At 54.0% G+C, this 21,913-nt stretch overlaps 1 protein-coding gene and 1 long non-coding RNA gene across 2 annotated transcripts in view; one reads left to right on the top strand and one right to left on the bottom strand.

Moving 5' to 3' along the window:
• Window positions 1-701: 701 nt before the first annotated feature.
• ADARB2 (adenosine deaminase RNA specific B2 (inactive)) overlaps window positions 702-21,913 on the bottom strand; it is a 227,141-nt gene continuing 205,929 nt past the window's right edge. The window contains exons 4-10 of the mRNA XM_043885038.1: window positions 20,311-20,425; window positions 13,403-13,571; window positions 12,035-12,186; window positions 10,569-10,737; window positions 7,730-7,911; window positions 5,507-5,685; window positions 702-5,091 (exon numbers count right to left, since the gene is read on the bottom strand). Of these exons, the coding sequence (XP_043740973.1) occupies window positions 4,915-5,091; window positions 5,507-5,685; window positions 7,730-7,911; window positions 10,569-10,737; window positions 12,035-12,186; window positions 13,403-13,571; window positions 20,311-20,425 (1,143 nt within the window). The 3' untranslated portion in view covers window positions 702-4,914. The remainder of the gene's footprint in view (window positions 5,092-5,506; window positions 5,686-7,729; window positions 7,912-10,568; window positions 10,738-12,034; window positions 12,187-13,402; window positions 13,572-20,310; window positions 20,426-21,913) is intronic.
• On the top strand, window positions 18,124-20,839 carry LOC122682188. Its single transcript, XR_006337254.1, has 3 exons — window positions 18,124-18,199; window positions 19,544-19,628; window positions 20,278-20,839. It is a non-coding gene; the product is annotated as an uncharacterized LOC122682188 (long non-coding RNA).

Raw genomic sequence — 21,913 nt, 5'->3', positions numbered from 1 at the left:
TCCCTGTCCCTGAGTCCCTCCCCCGAGTCCCTGCCCTCCCCCGAGTCCCTGTCCCTGAGTCCCTGCCCCTGAGTCCCTCCCCCGAGTCCCTGCCCTCCCCTGAGTCCCTGTCCCCAGAGTCCCTGTCCCCCCCGAGTCCCTGTTCCCTGAGACCCTGTCCCCGAGTCCCTGTCTCCCCGTGAGTCCCTGTCCCCGAGTCCCTGTCCCCGAGTCCCTGTCCCCGAGTCCCTGTCTCCCGTGTCCCTCCCCCGAGACTCTGTCCCCCGAGTCCCTGTCCCCGAGTCCCTGTCCCCCGAGTCCCTGTCCCCCGAGTCCCTGTCCCCGAGTCCCTGTCCGCCGAGTCCCTGTCTCCCAAGTCCCTCCCCCGAGACTCTGTCCCCCGAGTCCCTGTCCCCGAGTCCCTGTCTCCCAAGTCCGTGTCCCTGGAGTCCTTGTCCCCCTGGAGTGCCTGTCCGGCCGAGTCCTTGTCCCCCGCCTCTGGCCACCAGGGGGCATCTGTTGTCCTTTTCACCTTGGGCTCCCCTCCAGGCTGGGGGGGCTCACACCCTCTGCCCGAGGCCTGATCTCAGATGCACTCCTGTAAGAAGATGAAGGTTCGGAAGCTGATCCTGCCATTTCTTCGTGGGGGCAGACCTTCTGTGGACTCTGAGTCCCTAGAACTCTGCCTGATGAGAAAGGCCCAACACCCCAGGAAAGCACAATTGTGCTTAATGTTTTTATTCACTTAACAGAAACATTCACTTATCAGATTTCACTGAAGTGCAATTTACAGAACTCAGAGGCAAATTAACATATGTAAATTCATATTTTAAGGTTTCGGATTTTTTTTTTTACAAATATTACAAATGTACATCGATCGTTACAATATTGCCATTCAGTCATGCTTTCATGTACATACTTTCACTTAAGAATTACTATTTATTAAGTTCATTTTGCTTAAAAAATGCTGAAAATTAACTGGGCACTGCTGGGAAAGTGTTTTTCCTTTTTTACTGATGCATGTACTGCAGAGTGGTAGAAACCTAGTGCCTGTGTGACAGGAGGCCCTAGAGTCCAGGTTGTTTGTCTTTGGAGGGTATTTCTCCCCCGGCTTCCTTTCTCACATGAGTTGAGAACCAAGTGTTTCTTTCTCCAGGGCCGGTGCTGCCCACACATCCCTGCAGCAGTGATACGATTTGGTCTACATGTTCAGAGCTGTGATGTCAGTGTCCCTTTTGGTGAACAGGCTCCAGGGGCCTGAAGGGACTGAACACGAAATCACGGGAACACTCCAGGGGCTGCCTAGTCCTGAGCAAAGACCTGAAACAGTCAATGAAGTGGGGTTCAGGGCAGACACGCACCTGAGACCTGACGCTCAGTGGTAACAGGATGGGGGGTCAGGCAAGAGAAAGGGGGGAGGTTGAGGAGGGAGAGAACGTGGGAAAGAAGAGGCAGCCGGAGGCAGCAGCTGCTTCTGCCTCTTGTTTCTGCCTCCCCCACCCCCACCTGCACCCTTCATTTGATCTGATTCAGTCTGTGGGGGGATCTTAGCAGGAGCTGGAGCATCCCGAGTTCCCAAAACCCGCAGTGCTGCAGCTGGGGGTGAGTCAGGACACGGCAGAGGGTGGGAAGGGGGCCCCAGGGGCCCTCCCAAGTCAGAGCTTCCTCCCCACTGCCCACCCCCTGCAGGGACTCCATGCGGGGCCATGGAGTATGTGGGACGATGGGGAGGAGCTCAGGCTCACCTGGCTGCTGAGGGGTGGTCCATAAACAGGCTTTCCTGACTTCCCTTTGGTCTCATCAGAAAGTGCTATTTGTTGTATTTTGGGGCCAATTAGATGATTTCATTGGAATGGCTTCTTAAAAAATGGGTATAGAAGTTTCTCTAAATTAAAAACGTCTAAGTTTCAAATGTCTTTTTAATTTCTTTAAACAAGATACTATAGACACATCTTGAAATTTTTAATCTAAAAATAGGATTTCATCAAAATACTCTTAACTATTCTATTCTGGGCATTGATATACCTTGTATTTACTATTTATGGCTCTCCAGACATGATAAACATTATACTGGAAAAAAAAAAAAAGAACGCATTTAACTTTACCGGTAAGAACAGAATACTGTGGAAAAGGAATCATGTGGGAAAATATGAGCTGCGCCTGCTTGAAAAGCTCGTTGATGGTTCTGAGGAACAGTGGATGTTAAGACACCATAGCCTCCAGACATGAAGATTCAGAGAGGAGCAAAAGTCAACAACAGTAATAGACCTGCACATCCTTTGCTTGGTGAAAACAGAACACAAATCTCCAACTGAGCAACTCGCTGTCACATGTGCGACCTGCTGCCCACTCCCGACTCTGCGGGTGGGTCCCACCAAGATGCTCTGCACAGGGAGCCCCAGGCCTTCCCCCATGGAGCCGTGTGCACTGGGGAGGGAGGTGGATGTGATGGGGCGGGCGGATGGGACCCAGCAGGGCAGGTGTGAGTGCGGAGGCACAGATGGTGCTCCCGCAGGTTCTGCAGGCAGTAGATGGTGGGCCTTTTCATTGGCTCTGTCCTGCTTTCAGGGGAACTCAAGTTTTCTTCTCACAGAGACCACAGGTGGGGTCCAGGAGGTGTCAGGCTCTGCTTGACTCAACTTCCCCAGGTTTTTCCAATTAAAATGTGCAGGTGGACCTGCCTAAACAGGGCCAGGCTCCCGGGGCCTGGACCTGAGGGAGAGATACCTCTGGGCTCCGGGATGACCTGAGCTGGGCCCTCCCACCACCCCAGGACCCTCCTCGAGCTTCCAGTCGTTCCAGCTCCTGCCCCCACTTGCCCTCCTGTGCCGGGAACCCCGGGGCCATTTCTCGTTTCCTGCTCACTCATGGCAAAGTGCCAGGCCCTGAGCCTGGCTTCCCGCTGCCCTCGGACCCTTGTCTTGCTGCAGGTGGGCCCTGCAGACTCCTCGTCCACCTCTCCCGCCTAGAGGCGCCCTCCTGACCCAACAGACTGGCCCCAGGCTGGTGCTCACGCGCACTGGGTGTCAGGCACCACCTCCTTCAGGAGCAGCTGTTTACATATCAGTTGGGGTGGTTTGTGGAGACCCAGTGCCTCAGACGAACGTGAACATGCAGCCCTGACCCAGGTCCTGGGGGAGGCTCGTGACGGGTGGGTGGGCGCCTTCTGAGCCCCTAAGCAGGTACTTTGGGCGGCGCCCCCGCCTCGTTTGTGGGTCATCCCCTGCATTGTCCCTGTCATCTGCTCCCTGTGCTGGGAGCTCCTTTGTATGAAGCGCAGACGGCATCCCCGAGGATCAGCTCAGGGCGCCACGAGCTGGGATTCTGCTCGGAGCCAGGATGGGCTGTGCCTCCAGCCTTGAGAGCAGAGCTCTGACTCGGGCTCCAGAGTCAGAGTCACAACCGGCCTGAGGCCTCTGGCTGTCTGAGCTTCGTCCGGTGAGACGTGGGAGGATCAGAGACTTACATCAACTGGTCTTGACCCTGGCTGTGTAAGAATTAAGATTTTATTGTCTTTTCCTCAGTTCTTATGAAATATCACTGTGAGTCACCTGTTTGCAAGAACGTTTTCATCTCTCTTGAAACTTTATCTTGGAAAAGTTGTCCACTGCCGTGCCAGTCTTCTCTTGTCAAAGAACTTGAGTGCTGAGTTTGACTTTATATTAAATCCTAGGAGAAGCGTCTCCTTCCAGACTTGTGACAAATACCAGCAGCTCTCTTTGTTTCGCTTTTGTCCTGTTGTTGTGGGATCTGTGAGTCCAACGCTGTGCCTGCATTTCTCAGGTTAAGTGAGGAGCCCGGGCTGCTATGGAGCCTTGCTGTTTCTGTTTTGCACCATGAATGCCAGATATTTTAACTGGAGGAACGAGGGGTCGGTTGACCAGCATGATGGAGCCAGACATGAGCCTTCTGTGGTGAGAGGCGTACAATGGGCTGAGGGTGTCCTGGGTGTCTCCCCACTGCATGGAGCAGGCTCGGGTTGCTGCCCCCTCGGTCCCGGGCACCCTGGGTACGCAGGGCAGGGGACCCAGAAGTGGCAGGACCCTACCTGCTGCGCTGCTGCAGCTGCTTGAGTGAAGGTTTTGTCATTCAGGATGGAGATTGGAGAGCCAAGATCGGAGACCGAGATCCCACAGGTTCTGTGTGCTCTGGGCTTGCTTTCTAATAAAGCTCAGTCACAAGGGCAGGACTCAGTCTGGGACAAGACGACCCCAAGTGGCTCAGACCTTGTCTGTGCTGTTGAGTCGTCATCCTCCAGGAACGCAGCCGTGGGAGCGATGGTGTGGGGTATGGGGCCCTTGTCATCGGATGTTGGCAGGTGGGCTCCTCAGGCCCTTGATTGTGGCCCCGGTGCCTTGGGAACTGACCCTTTGCTCTGTGAGAATGGTTCACTCTCTGGTCCTGTTTTGGGGCTCCTTAATATCATGCACCTCGAGTCCTTTTGAAAGGAAGTGGAATAAAAACTGAAACCGATGAACGCGACAGCTCGTGCTTTCTGGCTTCTTTGGGGAGGAGCCCATGGCTTTTCTCTTCGCTCGTGGCTTACCCTGAAGTCCCACATGCTGTGCTCGTGGGAGCCTCTCGGTTGGGAGGTGCGCGGCGGGGCGGGGGTGCCGGGTGGGCCTGGCTGCTTCTCACCAGCTGCACCTCGGCACTTTTCAAGGCAGCACTTGGCACCTCCGGCCCGAATGGAAGCTCCCTTGGACACACGGGGGAGGGAGACAGGGCCATATGTGCTGGAAGCGGGGTGTGGTGGGCAACCTCAGTCCTGGCCTCCTGGGAGTGGCCGTCAGAGAAGCACCCCGCCCCTAACTCAAGGCGAGTTGCTCGCCCGAGCTTGGACACGCGTGTTTCTGGAACACCAGAGGAAAGCGAACGCTTGGTGCGGGTCAGCACCGTGGGGGCACCCGCCACACGCAGCGTGCCCCACCAGCCTCACAGCGCTAGCAGGAACTGGTCTTGCTCGGGCGGCTTCCTCACCCATGTGCCTAGGCCAGCCTTCTGGAATGCTCTGCACAGCTGCTGTTTGACGGCCTGGTAGGTGCGCGCCCCCAGCTTGGCCTCACAGTACATGGACGGCGTGTCCCCGTGCCGTGGGATCCGGGTGCTCAGCTGTGGAACAGAGTGAGAGGGGCCGTGAGCCCGCCGGGAGCGGCCTGGCCAGTGGGGGCCATGGTGGGGGCTCCAGCTGCTCGCTGGCCAGTCCGCAGCCCTGATACTCACTGCCATGTAATTGGGGGGACCTAACCTTGGAGCATCTGTCTCCTTCTGTCTGAACCGGAAGCACATTGACTCTGAAGTCCCCGTGGACTTTTCATAGGCTGGGCCGGCCACAGCCGTTCACCACTGAATCCCTTTCCATCTGTTTCTGGGGCCACAGGACAAGCCTGCTGCGGGTGGGGGACCTGCTTGGAGGGGTCACATCCGGGGTCCCCGGGGGACCAGTTGGCGTGTTCGCGGTCACCTGGCCCCACCTGTGCCCCCCGCCACCCCCCGCCCTCAGACGCTGGGAGGGAGCGGCCCCCACCTTGCCGTAGAGCCGCGCCCACCGCGCCGAGAGCCTGTGCTTGCAGAGCCGGGATGAGCGGCCACAGCTCCGCCTCCCAGTGGTGGCATCGATGACCTCCACGTCCGCCGTGCCCACCACCCAGTTCACGCTGAAGTGGGGCGCCTTCCCGGGCTCTCGCGCTTCCGCCTGACTCACTCCTGCCAAGAGAGACCAGGTGCCAGGTTGAGCGCTGCCTGCCCAGTGGGGACTGGGGCTGAGGGAGGGGCAGACGGCCGCTGTTACAGGGCTCGGGTGCACTCAGGGCATTGAAGGCAAGGCTGTCCAATGAGGACACAGCCCATACCTCTCCTCTCTGGATGTTTGTCCTGTGGACTGGGGAATGGATGGAGTCATGGGAAGGCCGCCTGAGAACATGTGTTCATGGGGTGCCTGCTGCATGCCAGCTTCCCATGGGGTGGATGCCAGGGTCATGGACACAAGATGGAGTGAAAAGAAGCGAGGCTTGAGGGTGCAGGGCCACTGGCAAGGCGAGGTGACCAGGGCCCAGTGTGGACTGGAAACCGGCCCGTGTTTGCATTTCAGGACAGCAGAGCATTAAACTGGTTCCTTCTAAGCCCAGGGGCTGCTGCGGATTCTAAACCACGGAGGACGGTGGCCTCGAGGAGGGGCGCTGACCCTGGGCCCTCAGCCATGTGCCCTCCATGCTGTTCCACTCTGTGTGCAGCCAACATGGCCAGTCCCCGGGTCCTGCTGGCGTCATACAGGAGTGGGCAGAGGACGCCCTGGGCCTCGTGTTCATGGTCCTGATGCTGCAGGTTGTTCAGCCCAGCCCCTCCCCACCCCCGCCCCCTTGGCCCTCCCAACACCCGGATCCAGCCACGGGGCACCCCTCCTGTCCACATGTTGCTCCTTTGCAGCCTCTGGCTCCCGAGCAGATGGCTGGATGGCTGGACAGTGGATGGGACCTCTTAGTTCCCAGGGCAGCAGCGTCTGGTGCTGGAAGTCACTGCACTGCAGACCCAGCCCCTGTGGGTGCCCACCCCCCAGGAGAGCCACCCCCAGGTTGTTTGTGGCCATCATCTGCCTGGGCTCAGGCCTGGGGACCCCTGTGTACAGCTTCGGGTCAGACTTGCAGGCACTGTTCATGGTGGGGAGGCGTGTGAGGGGACCCCATCCACCACAGGTCAGCCCAAGGTCACAGCGAGGAAAGCTGGGCTGTGGTCCTAGACAGCCCCTGCGACCCCTGTCCCATGGCCTCCCTGCAGTTTGCCGAGGCCCCTCTCTGGCCCTGGGGACCCCTGCCATCTGAGGGGGGTCCCTGATTCTGGCAGAGGGTTGCAGGTTTTAGGAACAGGGTCTTGAGCGTAAGAAGCCTGGGTCTCTGAGTACCAGACAGTCCCAGCCCCGATGCTCTCCTGCCCTGTCTGAGCTCTGGGGTCTGAGATGCTGTCCTTGGCCGGGGACCACCGTCGGGCTAGGGGACTGGGGGTGGGAGGTGCCTCCTCTGGGGAGCTGGCCTGGCCTGCGGGAGCCCTCACAGCTTAGCGCCTTCTGTTTTCACCGCCACCCCGCGGGCACCACCAGTGCCCCTCGGCTCCTAAGTGAACAATTTCAGGGTCCCAGGCATTCCTAGGCTGACTCTAACCACAGCTCTCCACTGTCTCTCTCTCCTCTTTCTGAGGATCTCATCCAAACCTAAGCCCTAGACTAGCTGGTCCCTGTGGATCAACATGCGTCCACCCAGCACCCCTGCAGGGGAGGAGCACGGGGAGCACAGAAACGCCCCTCTTCTACCTCCCCGGGGCCGCCGGTCAGGACAGGCTCCTCGGGGTGGAGGGTCACCCCTGCTGAGCCCAGAGCTAGGCAGCTGCCAGGGCATGGCCATGTGACTCCTGGTCCTCAGGACCCTGGGCTGTGCCCCCTCCCAGGGTGGGGGTGCTGGGGGGACATTCAGAAACTTGCTCCTGGATCAGGTCAGGGTGGACTGCGGCCCTGGGTCCCCTCCCCCGTTGAACATGCATGCTCATTGCTTGTACTTCCATGGCCCCGCAGACACGGCCCTGACAGTAACACCGCGTGTGTGGGGAGTCCACCCTGGACCATCACCGGCACCTTCATCCGCCCGTCTGGTCTTTCAGGTACCAGGCACTGGGTCTTAAGCGGCGTGGGCCCGACTTGGAAAGCCTGCCCTGGGGCCCGGGACTGGACACAGGGGTGTGCGTCTGAGGATGGCCTCCTTACCACTGAGCAGGGGCCGGTTGTGCCGGTAGGAGGCAGGCAGCTGGCCGACGTCCTGGGTCCGGTGGCTCATGACACGGGAGAGGTGGCCGGTGTGGCGCAGGCTGCCCACCACAATGCTGTGCAGGTACACGGGCTCGATGAAGTGGCAGAGCAGCGCGCCCTGCAGGCCCAGCACATTCCACCTGGGGGGAGATGGGGGTCAGGTCCTGGGTGCCCGGCCCGGGTGACCTGGCAGTGGGCGGGGCCTGCTCCGGTGACCCAACGAGTTTGTTGGGCTCTGGGCTGCTTTGACTTCAGGGGCCCGGAGCAGAGCATGCGGCTCCAAAATGAAAGCTGCTCTGGGTGCGTGTCGGCTTCTGCCAGCAAAGGTGACAGGGCCCTTGTCAGACTTTCCCCCAAATTTGGGCGGAACAGGTTCCGCGTATGTGTTATTTAAGGCAGGATTCTGTGGTTTCCATTCTAAATAATGTGCTTAAAATCCACCCTCCATTCGCCGCATAAGCATCACGCAGCTAATTTCTTACATCATTGTTCTTTTCATTAATTAACATTTCTCTACGGTTAGAGCGATTATTGTGGGGCCTCCACGCCGCACATTTCCTTTCATGATTAATAAGGAGTCATTATATTTCCCTTTCCCGAAGCAGTCAATTAACACGGAATTCTTTCCATTAATTACCGAAGGCTCAAACCAGCAGGCCTACCTGGAGAGCAGTCTGCTCCACGAACCTGTGACACCAATTGCCTTAAAAAGTTCTCTTTAAATTTTATTCCAAAAACACAAGCAATTTAGCTGGCGATATTAATTTGCCTCAGAAGCATCGAGGTGAATGAGAAACATCTTTTAATCTCATGCAAGAAAAGGCAGCCATCTGGCTGGCGAGGATGGAGGCGCGTCCCCCCCTCTGTAAGTGCGGGTCATTAAAGTAATGTGCTCACCCACATAAAACTCAAGTGGAATATAAAAGGTAATATTTACACACAAACAGTTTAGTCCCACAATTTAAACAGTCATTGGTTTTATGAAACGTTTACTTTAGCCTATCAGATTTGCATAACTTCACTTAAAAAAATGATTGTGGTCATTTCTGTGAGTCACATCCTGTCTCCCTGAAAGGAGTGGAGGCCTGTCCTTGGGGTTTGGTGGGTGATTTTCCCAGAGAGGAGGCGTCCGAAAGGTGTGAAGGAGAGGACATTGCTGGAGGCATGAGATGCCGGGGAGTGGACATCCCCATGGATAACAAAGCCCTTTCTCAAACGATGAGGTCAGCATTCCAGAGCCATCCGTGGACTGGCTTGGAACAAAACTGTATCTGAATGGCTCTGGCTGTGGGATTGTCTAAAGACAAACAAATTCTGTATCTGGCTTCCTCGTAATCACCTTCGCAGCAGAGACGATCAGCCTTCTCCTGGCCTGGCTATGGGAGTTTAACTTGTCCGGCCAACGCCATCGATAAAGCCAAAGTCACCCTGAACACAAACTGGAGAGTTTTCAGTTTTCTGGAGGGAATGGGAGAATACTTTTCCTCTAGTCCAAATAGTGATATCACCATAGTGTTGACAGAGAAGAAAGTTGCAGATCTGATTTCAGTGTAGATAATCCTAAAGAAATACATTTGTGTCTGTCTGTTGGTCACTGAGATGCCAACGATATCTGAGGGGGCGATCCTGGGAAGAAGCTGGCCTCTTTAATGAGGGACGCACTCTCTGTGCCTGGAGGACCCATGGGACTGCCCTGGTGGCCCTAGCCCAGACTGCCCTGCCCACACTCAGAGGGAGGGACCCCCTTGGCCTGAGATCTCAGTGCAGGAGTCCCTGGACAGCAGCTGTAATTATTTGCAGTCCATTTTTATGGAGAAAGTTTTAATCTGTTCATTTAAAGACACATTGCAATCGATAATCAAGTTCAGGTGTTTAAAATTAGAAACGATATCTAAAGGAACATTAGTTCCAGAAGATTTAGACTTTTATAAGCCTCTGGACTCTGAGAGACAAAAGCTAAGACCCCCAAAACCCATTCCCCGCCATTTCAGGAGTGGCATTTCAGCATTCGCCTGTGATGGAGGGTTCGGATCGCTTCTTACAGCCAGGCCAGAAAGACCGGCCATGTCCGTGGGAACTGTTGATGCCCCACGCCACGCTGGCCTCGTAGCGAGTTTCACTCTCTATCCCCTGATGTTTGAGGTCCTAGAGATGGTGAATCTTCAATTCTGCATCATCTGTCCACTTCACTTTCTAGGGGTCAGTCAGAGGCCCAGCCCTCTTGGGGTAGCAGGAGGACTCCCTCATGCTGGAAACAGCTGCTTTTCTCTCTTGATGAGGGATGAGAACATCACAGGGGAGGGCGCATTTTCTTCTGACAGAGGAGCCAGCTGATGCCACAGGTGCTTCTCTTTGCTGCAGAAATCAGTGCTTTGGTTTACGTGGTTCGGCCAGGGTGGTCAGTCCCTCCAGGGCAGTAAGCAGCCCTGTTTCTCCTGCAGCCTGTTGGTCATTTTCCTCAAGATTCCAGATCCCTGTTTCTACGGGCTCAGGTTTTACCTGCCGTGTAGCCCAGGAAGCCACAGGGGCACCGGGTGTACCTGGGCCACCTCTGCGTGCAGGGTCAGGGCCTGGGGTCCCCGCTGCCCGGCTCCCCAGATCCCTGGGTATCTGCCTCTCTGAGCCCCAGCTGCCCCTCTGACAGCTCTGCCTGACTCTCCAGGGAGGTGGGGGATGTGGGCAGAGTCCGGGACTGCACGGTGCACCTCAGTACCAGACTAGGCCCCCCTCCGGGACCACAGCCCTCGTCCCACTCCCCACACCAGGGCGGCTCTCGCATGAGGAGAGGGGCTGTTACCTGGCGATCTTGTCTGTGCAGGACATGGTGACCAGCTGCTCGCCCAGCAGGACGCCATCCCAGGTCTGCACTGTGCCCGGGCCGCGCACAGGCACCGTCCCCTCCCCCGACTCGATCTTCGTGCGCAGGTGCCCCCGGAACTTCCTGGCCAGGTGCTTGCTGCTGCTTACTAGGAGATGAGAGCCGCGTAAGACAGGGGTGTGTGTGGGGGGTACTGGGCAGAAACTCTGGGTGGGACGGCCTCATGTAGACGCGGAGGAGCTGGGACACGACTCCGCCCTGGTCCAGCTCGGCTGGAGTCACACCACAGTTTGGACACTGACCATCAGAGGCTCTGCAGCCATCTGGCCTCTGAACACTGAGCACAGGCGGGCCAGAGGAGGAGCCGCGTGTACAGCGTCGATGTCTGGGCTCCTTCTCGCCTCTTGAGAGGTTCTTTTCACCCTTTGTGGCCATTCAGAAACCACACTTAGGTCCCAGGCAGCGGGCTGCAAACCCAGTCTAAATCCGAGTCCTGGCTCTATGGTCTCCCAGCTGTGTAGCCTTGGAAAAGCTACTTCAGACCGCTGTGATGGTTATTTCATCTAAAAATGGGGACATTGCGGGTACTTCTCTCCTAGGTACTGAGGGACTGAGATGGGACCTGGGAGCCCAGAGCCGCTCCCAAGGGTCCGGTGGGGGAAGGGTCTCTACACCCAGAAGTGACGACAGCAGGTAGGGTACTACCTTGTTCCCCATCTTTCCTCTCCAGAGCCCCCACACCCACACACACCACTGTTACATGAAGCACTAGCTTGAACAAGACAGATTAACTTTACTACTTTGTCTTTTTTAAATATTTCTGCACACTTAGTCTGCATTATATTGTATTATAGAAATGCTTAACTGCTTTGCATGCAAATTATATGTGAAATATCATAGTGATATCAGCACTGATACACACACGATGACATGGATGGACAGTAGATGCCTTCTTTACAAGGTTTCTATAGAAGTTTTAGAATTCGTGAAAATGCATTACTCTTTTGCATACCTCACTGAAGGTACCAAACAATAAATGACATTTGAGTTTACATGGGCACCTTCTCTTACAGATCTCAGATAATTCCTGGCATATGTTCTCATGGTTTCTAAGAACTGAAGTTCCTTTCCTATGTATTCATAACACCCAGAGGCCATCTCTCGGGAAGAAAGTCATTGCACTACTTGGAGAGGTTTCAGGTTGTGACTGGCCGTGCTACCAACCAGGTCCTTGGCAATATGAGGTCCAGTTTGGACTGGCCTCTGAGTCTTCTTTGGAAGGGAGAAACAAACTGAGAGGCTGAACCTGGCAGTGGCACATCCAAGGGATGCCCGGCTTTCCCGTGGGTACTGCCTGAATCTCTTCTTTGTTGTTTTACATGGCACTAGGACTCAGGTGACAGTGATGATGCTGGTGATGCTGGTGATGGAGCCCGCTTACTCACGCTCGGCCGCGCGCTCGTGGGGTGAGTGCAGGCGCGCGTCTCCGCAGGGCGAGGCGCTCAGGTACAGGTGAAACAGGACGCCGTCTCGCAGCCGGAAGCCGCCCTCCTTCAGCCGCTCGAAGATGGAGCGCTCGCTGTCCTCGCGCCGCTTGCTGCAGACAGACGGGAGGGCGTTCAGCCACGGCCCCGGGCTGGGCCCCTCAGGCTTGGCTCATAACCGTACCCGCACACCGCGCATGGAGCCCCTGGGGTCTGGTCCCCACCGTCCTCCCCGCCGCTGCCTCCTCGGGGCCGTGACCCCGATCGTGTGTCTGTGCCGGGGATCATGGAGCCTGAGTCAGATCATGAGGACAGAGGGACGCGGCCCCCAGGAACTCAGCGCGTGGACCCCTCCGGCCGTGCCCTCTTCAGGGCCCCTCTGGCTGCCTGCACAGAGGAGCCCCGCTGCACAGAGGAGCCCCCCTGCACAGAGGAGCCCCCCTGCACGGAGGAACACCCCCCGCCCCCCGCACGGAGGAGCTCCCCTCCGGGTGGAGGAGCCTCGCTGCACGAAGGAGCCCCCCGCTGCATGCAGGAGCCCGGCTGTGGCCCCGCCCACACTCCCTGTCCTGCCGGTCACTACCCCCTTCCTCGAGGTCCAGCTGTTTCACACCTCCTGCCCTGTTGCTGATGGATTCCTCACACAGGTGGAGCCTGGGAACCCCTGAGGTGTCCCACCAGCCTCTCTGCCTACCGACTCTGCGCCAGGCCCCCAGCCACAGATCCCCAGAACCTTGGGGTAAACGCGCAGCCCTGGCTTTCTGCAGCCATTGCTGGTCCCCTCCCCACAACCCCCAAGGGCAGGGGTCCGAGTGTCCTCATCCCCCGCTCCCCTCCCGGGCCTGCAGCTGGGAGCCAGCGCACAGCCAGGCCCGGGCCATGGTGACACACCCAGAGTCAGAGGTGTTTGGAAACATTTCTGACCTGGATACTCAGGACAGAAACCCTCCCCACGTTAGGTGAGATCTCCAGCTCTCTTCCCCATGGTTAGCCCTGGCTGATCCACCGCGGGCCTGGAACTGAGGAGAAGCTGCACATCAGGGGCTCGGATAAAACTTCCCAGAGTGTATGAAGGCCTCGTTCCCCGTGCGTTTGCTCAGCACCCTGGGTCTGTCCCCCCTCTGTGTGACTGCTGGGACCCTGTGTTAGAGGGTGTGGGGGACAGCAGACCTGGCCAAGATGCCCGCTGTGCTCGGGGCCACCGAGAGTCTGCCCCTGCCTAGGGGTCTCAAGGGAGACGCCCCTGGGACGACCGCTGGCAGGTGCTGGGCTGGCCAGGACCAAGGGGAGGCCAGGACAGAGGGACACAGGTGCAGGCCTCATGCTCACCTCAGGTGCAGCTCCAGCTGTGCGTATAGGAAGTGGACCAGCGCCCGCCTGGCCAGGATCTCTGCGTGGCAGTCGTTGACCACCAGCCCCTGGTCGTTGATGTGCTCGCCGCTGATGCACTTTGTCCCCGAGGACAGGACGACGACCTGGGCTTGCCTGGTATCCAGGCCTGGGGGACAGAAAAGGCATCAGAGCCCATGGCCGCTGCCCTCCCCGTGGGAACTGAGTCTGCTCTCCCCCTCTGCTTCCACCCCTCCCCCCAACCTGAGCCTCAAGTTTATCTATAAATAGCCAGTCAGCCAGCCAGCGGAAGGTGCTGGGGAACCCAGGAACCCTGCTGCCCCCCGGCCCATGGCCGAGGATCACCCCCTAGCTGGAAGACGCCCTGAGGGTGGGCCTGATGCCCACGTGTCCCCTCTGGTCCCATCCAGGGCCGAGCAAGCTGCTTCCTAGCCAAGCTTGCGGGTCCAAGGGGATCTCTGAGGGATATTGTTATGTAAGTAAGGAAAGCAGCTCCTGCTGATGGGGGTCCAGAGCCCTAAACCCCGGGGCATGGGGGCAGGGTCACAAAGCCCCGCGGAACAGGAGACAGGACTGTGAGACCACCCTGAGCCAACCTGACCTGCGGCAAAGCTGAGACCCTGATTTCCAGGTTAAATCCTGAGTCCTGGCTTTCCTGAGAGCCACGCCCCCATTTAGCTGGTACCAAGGGCTCCTCCTGGAATGACTCCCTGCCCCCAGTACATGTATCTGAAGATGAAAAGCTCTTCAAAGGTACAGCTTTACCCAGCTTCTCATTTGCGCTTTAATTAGTCCCGACCCCTCAGAACATCCTTGGACCTGCAGCCGCCTTGGTGGGTGTGGGGGGCAATTGGAGCTGATGAATTCCGTGGCTTTCCTGACACTTCTTCCTTTCTTCTATCCTTTTCTTTCTCTCCTCCCTCCCTCCAGCTGCCTCTTTCATAAACAGCTGTGCCCAGTGTGGACAACTGATGGTCATAATTAGGGAGAACATGGAATATTTTGTTGAATAAGATAACATGGTTTAAACACCCTAAAGCCACCCCTGGCACATAGACAAAAACTAGATGTTAGTGTTTTTTGTTATTTGTTCACTAACAAATTTAGTGCTATGTTTCCACTAAAAAAAAAAAAAAAAAAAGATTGTAATTTTAGAGACTGGAAAAGAGATGGGGATAGTTTTATTGCCTCCAGAGAAGATAGGGAGTTGGTTCCCCCCACCCCCCATGAAATCTTTGGGGGCAATTGAATGCTGGGCTATGACTTGATGACCATCTACATGTGGCATCTGAATGGTTTTGATGGGAGAGCCTTATCTCAGAAGAACATGGCCCAGGTTCAGTCATCTTCCCTTCTTCATGTACTCCTGACACATGCTGTCTTCCTGATGCAGGTGGACACAGGCATTTCTGGGATGTAGCCCACGGTCAGGGCTGCTGCCCATAACCTGGTTGAGCTCCGACCTGGTGGGACCTGGTTAATTCTTCTAGACTAAACTCCTGTTCATCTGTGTGTGAGCCAAGAGTGGGCTGGGTGGTCCTCATGTCTTTCTTGCTCCATTTTAAGGGGAGACATTTACCATAAACAAGTAAGCACGCATGCTATGTGGGGTCCGTGGTAAATATATCCTGCATTTTGTGGTTTAAACTAACAGTTTAAACCCCAGATTTAAAATCAGTTGTCCATCACACTCCTTGTTGCAAGGTATCCACCCCCTGGAATCTCAATGTGCCCTGTGTCTCCACGGAGATATTTCGTCAACTGAACAGTTATTATGACTGACTCCTTGGAATCCAGTTCATTATTTACCATCTTTCACCGCAGCGCGGGGCTTCTGTTCAGTTCATTTGCTCCTACTCATCCCCCCTGCATCCTCCTGGGCATAAATAAAACACCCCACTTTTAATTTTACTATCGAAGCAACCACCAGTCACTCAGGGAAAAGAGGGAAAGAAAGCATTTGGGAATATGGGGACAAAATCCTTGAATCCTGCCTCTGTGAAGGTGGACGTTCCCTTGTGCTACTGGCGATGAAAAGAAGTCTCAACTGTATTTGATCTGTTAGGATCTATCGAGTGCCGATGGGAAAGCAATGTTTAAGTGCCAGTTCTTGATCCAGAGTCCGGCCTGACTTTCCACCTCCTCGCTCACCTGAGCAAAATGTACACAACAAAGCACCTCTTACATCTCTTAACATCTCATGACTCTGAAAGTTTCAATGCTGAGCTCATCAGCACTTCCAATTTTCCCGGAGAAGACAGGCCTGGCCGCTGCCCAGAGGGCCTGGCATTCTGGACAGGGCTGTCCTGGGCTGTGCTCTCCACTGCCCAACTTCAAGGAGGTGTGTTTTTTCAGGGCGGGTATAAATCCCAGGCATTCACATATGTTTAAAGCTGCATGTTAACTTAAATGGGAAAGAGTGAAAACCAAAGCTTCTAACTTTTGCAGGCCAGGCTGGCAAAAGACAGGTTTAAATGTAAACTTCTAAAAATATACACTAGGGAACCTCTTTTTTGGCTCTTTCATAACCTTAGAACTAAGCAGTTGCATGGACAGATCTTCAGCACCGTGCATTGAGTTGTGTCTGGGGCCATGTGGACGAAGGACTGGAGCCTGTGGCTGCATCTTAGCTCTGCACACCCCCTCCCCCCATCAGATGCAAGGGTCACCTGGCCTCTTGGTCTTGGTGTCTGTACTTCTTCAAATCAATAATAAAGACTCCCACCATTCCCACTTCTCCGGGTTGGGGCAATCAACTGATTGGTGTATGTGAAATGCTATCAAAATTACAATTTTCATATCAACTGAGACTCATGACAAACAGCAGCTCAGAAATTGCTTCTTCATGGGAGAGTGGGCGCCGTCAGAGCAGAGCTTGACCCGGGCTTCACAGAAACAGGGTCCAGATTTGGGTCCAGAGGCTCTGATTCTCCTCCATTTCCAGCCCTGCAGGGAGGAGGGGTTCCAGGGGGAGCGTGGCTGGGGGTGGGGCTTGATCGCCAGGACTTGCGGAGTGGAGGGTGTGGGAATGGGCCTGCCTTCTAGCACTGACCGCCGAGAAAGCATGATGCTGAGTGGGGCTGAGGGCAGGCAGAGCCTGCGTCCCATTTTAATTCAGGGGCTGCCCCCCTGGAGAGGACGCGTGGGGTTGAGGGACGCCTGGCAGGAGGTTCATCTCCTAGCTTCGGCCTCAGGTGGTCCCTTGTGGATGACCAACTCCTGCCCACTCTGCTCAAGGAGGCGCCTGTAGGGGGAAACAGGGCGGGTGGGGTGGGCAGCATTTCTGTTCAGGTGGGAAATCTGTGCGCCGTGCCTACGATGACTGGACCAATATTTTACTCACAAATGTGGATGTTCAGACAGAAATCATAACCAGGATAAAAGGGAAAAGTGGAAACTAAAGAAAGATGCCACCGATCACAGAGGAATCACTGTGATTAGGGACTAGAGACAGGCTCAGTAATGTGCTGGTGAGTCAGAGAAACCTGAAGAGACTGGCTGGCAGTGAAATAAGAGGTGCATCCTCTGAAAAAACAGGAACCAGAGGATGAGACAGGAGTTGCGGACAATAGCTTGTAAAAATTAGAACATGGGGCAGCGGAAGAGCTGTCACATACACAGGGAATTTCCAGGAACATAGAGTAAAAGGTAGATTAACAGCAAGTCTTCCCTGGTGGCTCAGATGGTTAAGAATCTGCCTGTAATATAGGAAACCCAGATTCGATCCCTGGGTCAGGAAGATCCCCTGGAGAAGGGAAGAGCAACCCAGTCCAGTATTCTTGCCTGCAAAATTCCAGGAACACAGAGTAAAAGGTAGATTAACAGGAAGGTGAAAGACGGGGAGTTAGCTGAGAATGTTGAAAATTTGACAAAAATGTGAATGAAGGAAGGAATTTATCAAATAAATGATACAGGAAGAATTACAAAATAAATGACTTAAATATGTCAGGGAAGGTGACTGGCTCACACCTACACAGTCTTAAGAAATTACATAGCATTCAAGTGAAAAATACCCTGCTCTCCCGTGGCAGGGGTGGGGCAACCACTGCAAACAGATGTCAGTTAGGACATTCCTAGTCAGAGATACTGGACGAGAGAGCAGAGAAAAGCCCTGGAAAATACCCAGGGCAAGCAAGCGTGAGCTCAGACACCCCAGCTCACCCTTCCAGGAGCAAGAGACCTGGGTCAAGAAGCTCCTGGAGGTGTGGAGATTCAGTTTCTGTCCTACACATTTTAAGGATGTTTCTAGAGACAGAAGGAAGATGGCATGGATGCTGAGACAGTGGTCCAGGCGGGTGGTATGGGACCCTTGGTTTGGCAGGCAGAGACTCCAGCACTGGTGCACCCTTCAGGTGCGAGGGCTTGGAGGTCACATGACCACCCCCCAAGGTGGTTTAAGGAGGTCTAGCTGCTCGGACCGACCTTTAGTGTCACATGGTCTGAGAGGTGGGCGGGGGGAGGGGGGCTTGAGGATGGATGTGACCCGAAAGGGGGACAGGCTTTTTCCTCAGAGATGTCCCCGCCCCGGACCGAGAACTGTGAGCTTCCTGCAAGTCACCTGACTCTGCCATGCAATTTATAGCATCCTGAGTGTAGATGCTTCTTAGCAGTTTCAGCCTTAAACTCATGGCAGAGGCGAGATAGAGGAGACAGCCAAGGCACAGAACACAGAAGAGAGTATGAACGTCATCGGTGATGACATAAAAATCTGTCCACATGCAGAGACGTCACCGGGGGAAGACAGGGTTGACACCACCAGCCCCAATTTACAAAATGGTAAGTGGAGACGCCCCATCCAGTCTAACAGGGTGAAAAGCAAAGGGTTGAGTGTATACTATAGATACAGAAATGGAAAATAAAATAGTATCCATATTTAATAGTGTGAATCAATTGATAAGATTTATAATAGAAAATCTTGAAACATAGAACCAGCACAGTATTTAGAGTCACAAGAGCAAAATTAAAAATGGTTAAAATGTCTGCCTCCAAGTTTGCTTGGGGCCAGGGATGGAAACTTCCATTTGTAAGTTCTCTTCTCTCTGTGCTTTTCCCAGTGAATGCAGTGTTTTCATAAAGCTAAAAGCTGTTCTGTTCATAATTATATATTTCTGCCATTGTATTTCTCAAAGTGGCTACAAAATGGCATCAGTCTCACTCCTGAGCTAATTGATGTGGGTGACCTGGCTTCCTGCCTAAAAATAGAGGGGATGACATGTCAGGTTTTATTTCAAAGTAAACTTAATTTATAACATTGTAATATATGTTATAAAAGCTAGAAAAAGACACATCACCCCCTTTTAGAGTTTCTTAGGCATTTGCTCAGATAACTGAATTAGAATTATGATTACATTGCCCATCACCTTTAAGTGAATATTTGAAAACATTTCTATAAGTTATTTTGCAAAATATTTCCTAGTCTCTTTTTAATCAACATGTTTATTAAACCTTCTCTTTATAACAGGAAAGTAAATTTCAGTAATTTATTCTTCCATGTTCATAAGTTACTAATCAGTGTAGGTTTACCATGTAAAGTCTCACATTCATGTAATATTGCACGCATATGTGCTCAGTCATTTCAGTCCTGTCCAACTCTTTGCAAACCTATGTAGCTCGCCAGACTCCTCTGTCCATGGGATTCTCTAGGCAGGAGCACTGGAGTGGGTTGCCACACCCTCCTCCAGGAAAATCTTCCCAATCCAGGGATTGAACCTATGGCTCCTGTGTTTATGCATTAGCAGATGGATTCTTTACCACTGAGCCACTGGGAAAGCCTATGTTATATTGGGTTGGCCAAAAAATTTGTTTGCGGTTTTCTGTAACATTTTATGGAAAGCCCCAAATGAACATTTTGGTCAACACATGCATTTAGTTTCTTTACGTGGATTGCCTGCTGTGGCCACGTGGATGGAGGGCTGCCTCCAGCAGCAGTGGTCTGGACTGGGGAGGGGGGCTCTTAGTCCTTAGTTTGGGACATTTTTGATTCTATCAAGGCAGAGTGGCAGGGTTACCGAACGCTGGTGGTTCCTGTGGGGCATCTGCCCCAAATTCAAGTGTCACTGATGGAAGAGACTTGCCTTTGACTTAGAACATTACCCTTATAAAGTGATTCTTATATTCCAGAGCTCTTCATGTCTTTCGTCCTAGTCACCAGCTTACCCTGGGAGGAGGCATTTTCATTTGTGTTTTCCCAACGTGGAAAGACTGAGTGAGTGTCCTTGTGCTACCGCCCCGACCCCAGAGGCCTTGCACTCGGTGGCCCTGGAGGAGCCTCTGGTGTCTAGAGTGAGAGGGAAGCAGGCCAGCTGTCTGGCTTCTAACACCCATGCTTTTGGACAGTAATTGTTCTCTGGTAGGTCATTACCAGCTCACCTCAAACTTTGCACCTAGAAACAGTTGAATTCAAATAACCAGATGGCTAGCTACTACTAGTAGGTTATTTAGTAGTGAGATGTTTTCACCCAAATTGATGGTTTAAAACTAAGCATCACTTTCTTGAACCTGGCTGGTAAGAGCAGCCCTGATGGGCTGTTTGTCACCTGTTCTGTCACCATCCGTGAGCGGTTAGGGGTGGGGGCTGGGGAAGGCCTGCCTTCTGTCTCCTGCAATGGTCTTGTATAGGTGGTGTGTATCCTGAGAGAGCGGCTGAAGAATCTCAGGGTAAGGGGTTTCCTGTGGGGCCCGACCCTGCCTGAGCTCCTGCAGACAGGATGCTGCGGTCCCCCTGACCATGGGGTGTGGGGACATGCCTGACGAAAAGGGACTGCCGTGCCCTCCAGTCACCCTTCTTCGGGGCTCTAGGGGGGAGACTATCTGCTCTGTTCCGTGTCTTCACGGGCAGGGGTTTCTGTTTCCAGGCTTGCCCCCACTTCCCGGTGGGGAGGCATTACCTCGGGTCATGACAATCCCAGCCAGTGCCTTGTGGCGGGCGTGTGCTGAGGCCAGGCCTGCGGCCAGCTCTCGGAACTTCTGCGTGACCAGCTGGGACACGGCGTCTGCGAACTCCTGGAAAACACAAGCAGCAGCCTTGTGACAGCGCCTTCTTCCTCCTCCACTCTGCCCGCGGCCCGCTGCCCACTCTGTGACCCCCCGGCCTCAAGATGGCAAGCCAGCCACGGCGATTCTGGTCCAGCATGGCCCTGGGGTACGAGCCCTCAAGCAGGACCCTGGGGGGGACTGTCCCCACCTCCCTCCCACCTCGCAGAGGCTTTCTTCAGTGGAGGGGGGGGGTTCTGGTGCTCACACTGCTGACAGCTGGTTCCCACTTTCTTCCCTGTGTCACAGAACCAATCACCCCAACACCCAGGAATCACCCAAACATCTGGGAACCACCCTTTCTCTTCAGTGACTTTCCAGGTGCTTCCTGGATGGCGGGGTCCAGAGCCCCCTACCCCCACTTCTGAGAGCCCCCTCCCACCCCGTCCCCATCTGGCCTCTGAACCACCCACGCTCCATCAAGACTTTCCTTTAAACATCTCCCTACAAGCCTTTTTTCTTTATCCTTTTAAGGGGTCCTTGACATTTATGTTAAGCGTATTTCTCAATTAACATTTTATAAAGGTGAATGTAGAAAGAAAAAAGCAAAGATTTCTTTAACTTTTCTTACTCTGGGTGGAGGACAGTCTAATTAAGATGTACAGGGGTATTTAGCTGGTTAAAATTTATCTCTTTGGTATTTAACCAGTGTCACTTCCTAGGGCGGCTTTGAGACGTCTCACTTCTTTGGTATTTAACCAGCATTACTTTCTAGGGTGGCTTTGAAAAGTCTTGCTTGTAGTTTTGCCAGGGGGAATTTTATGGAATGTTTATATATTGAACTACGACCCTTACTTTTTCTGGGTTTAAAAGTCAGAAGAGGAGAATCGTGAATAACCATCTGCATTGGAAAAGTGCATGTCCTCTGTTAAGGCACTGAGGTGTCTCCTCAGACCTTCTGGGAAATGAACAGACTGGGCTTCATAAGGAACTCAACCTGGAGCTTTCTGTGCTCAGGCCTCCTTCCCTCACAAACCCTCTCCACCCTCACACCCCATTCCCCCATCTCCCTAGCCCCCCATCCCCTCATCCCCAGCACTGCAACTATTTTCAGTGATTGGCTTTAATTAAATCACATATATGCTTGCAGCTGCATGTAGTTCTTCATAGTTGGATTTATATGTGTAAATGTTGTTGTTGATTACGTGGTGTGTTAGAAGCCAGGCAGAAACTTAGAATTCACGTTGGGAGATGCAGACTTACTGTCTAATTTAACACTAGGAATTTTTAATGTTTTAATCACTTGAGATTTAATACATACAGTCAACTCTGGTTACTGTAAACCCAACTAATCAGACTCTGAGATAATTTGATTTTTCTCCATTTGGTTTATGGTAGAAGCAGCTAAATACTTAAAAGCAAGCTTGTGTCTTGAATTATTTTGGTAAGTTCGGATTCCAGGGTGCCTCCATGGGCTGCGTGGAGCTCCTTCAGTCTCCTAGGGTGGAGGCGAGCACC

Source organism: Cervus elaphus, chromosome 23 (genome assembly GCF_910594005.1).
Source record: "Cervus elaphus chromosome 23, mCerEla1.1, whole genome shotgun sequence".
Classification (NCBI taxonomy): Eukaryota; Metazoa; Chordata; class Mammalia; order Artiodactyla; family Cervidae; genus Cervus; species Cervus elaphus.
Note: the sequence above shows the minus strand (reverse complement) of the source record. Positions and strands in the feature narration are given on the sequence as shown.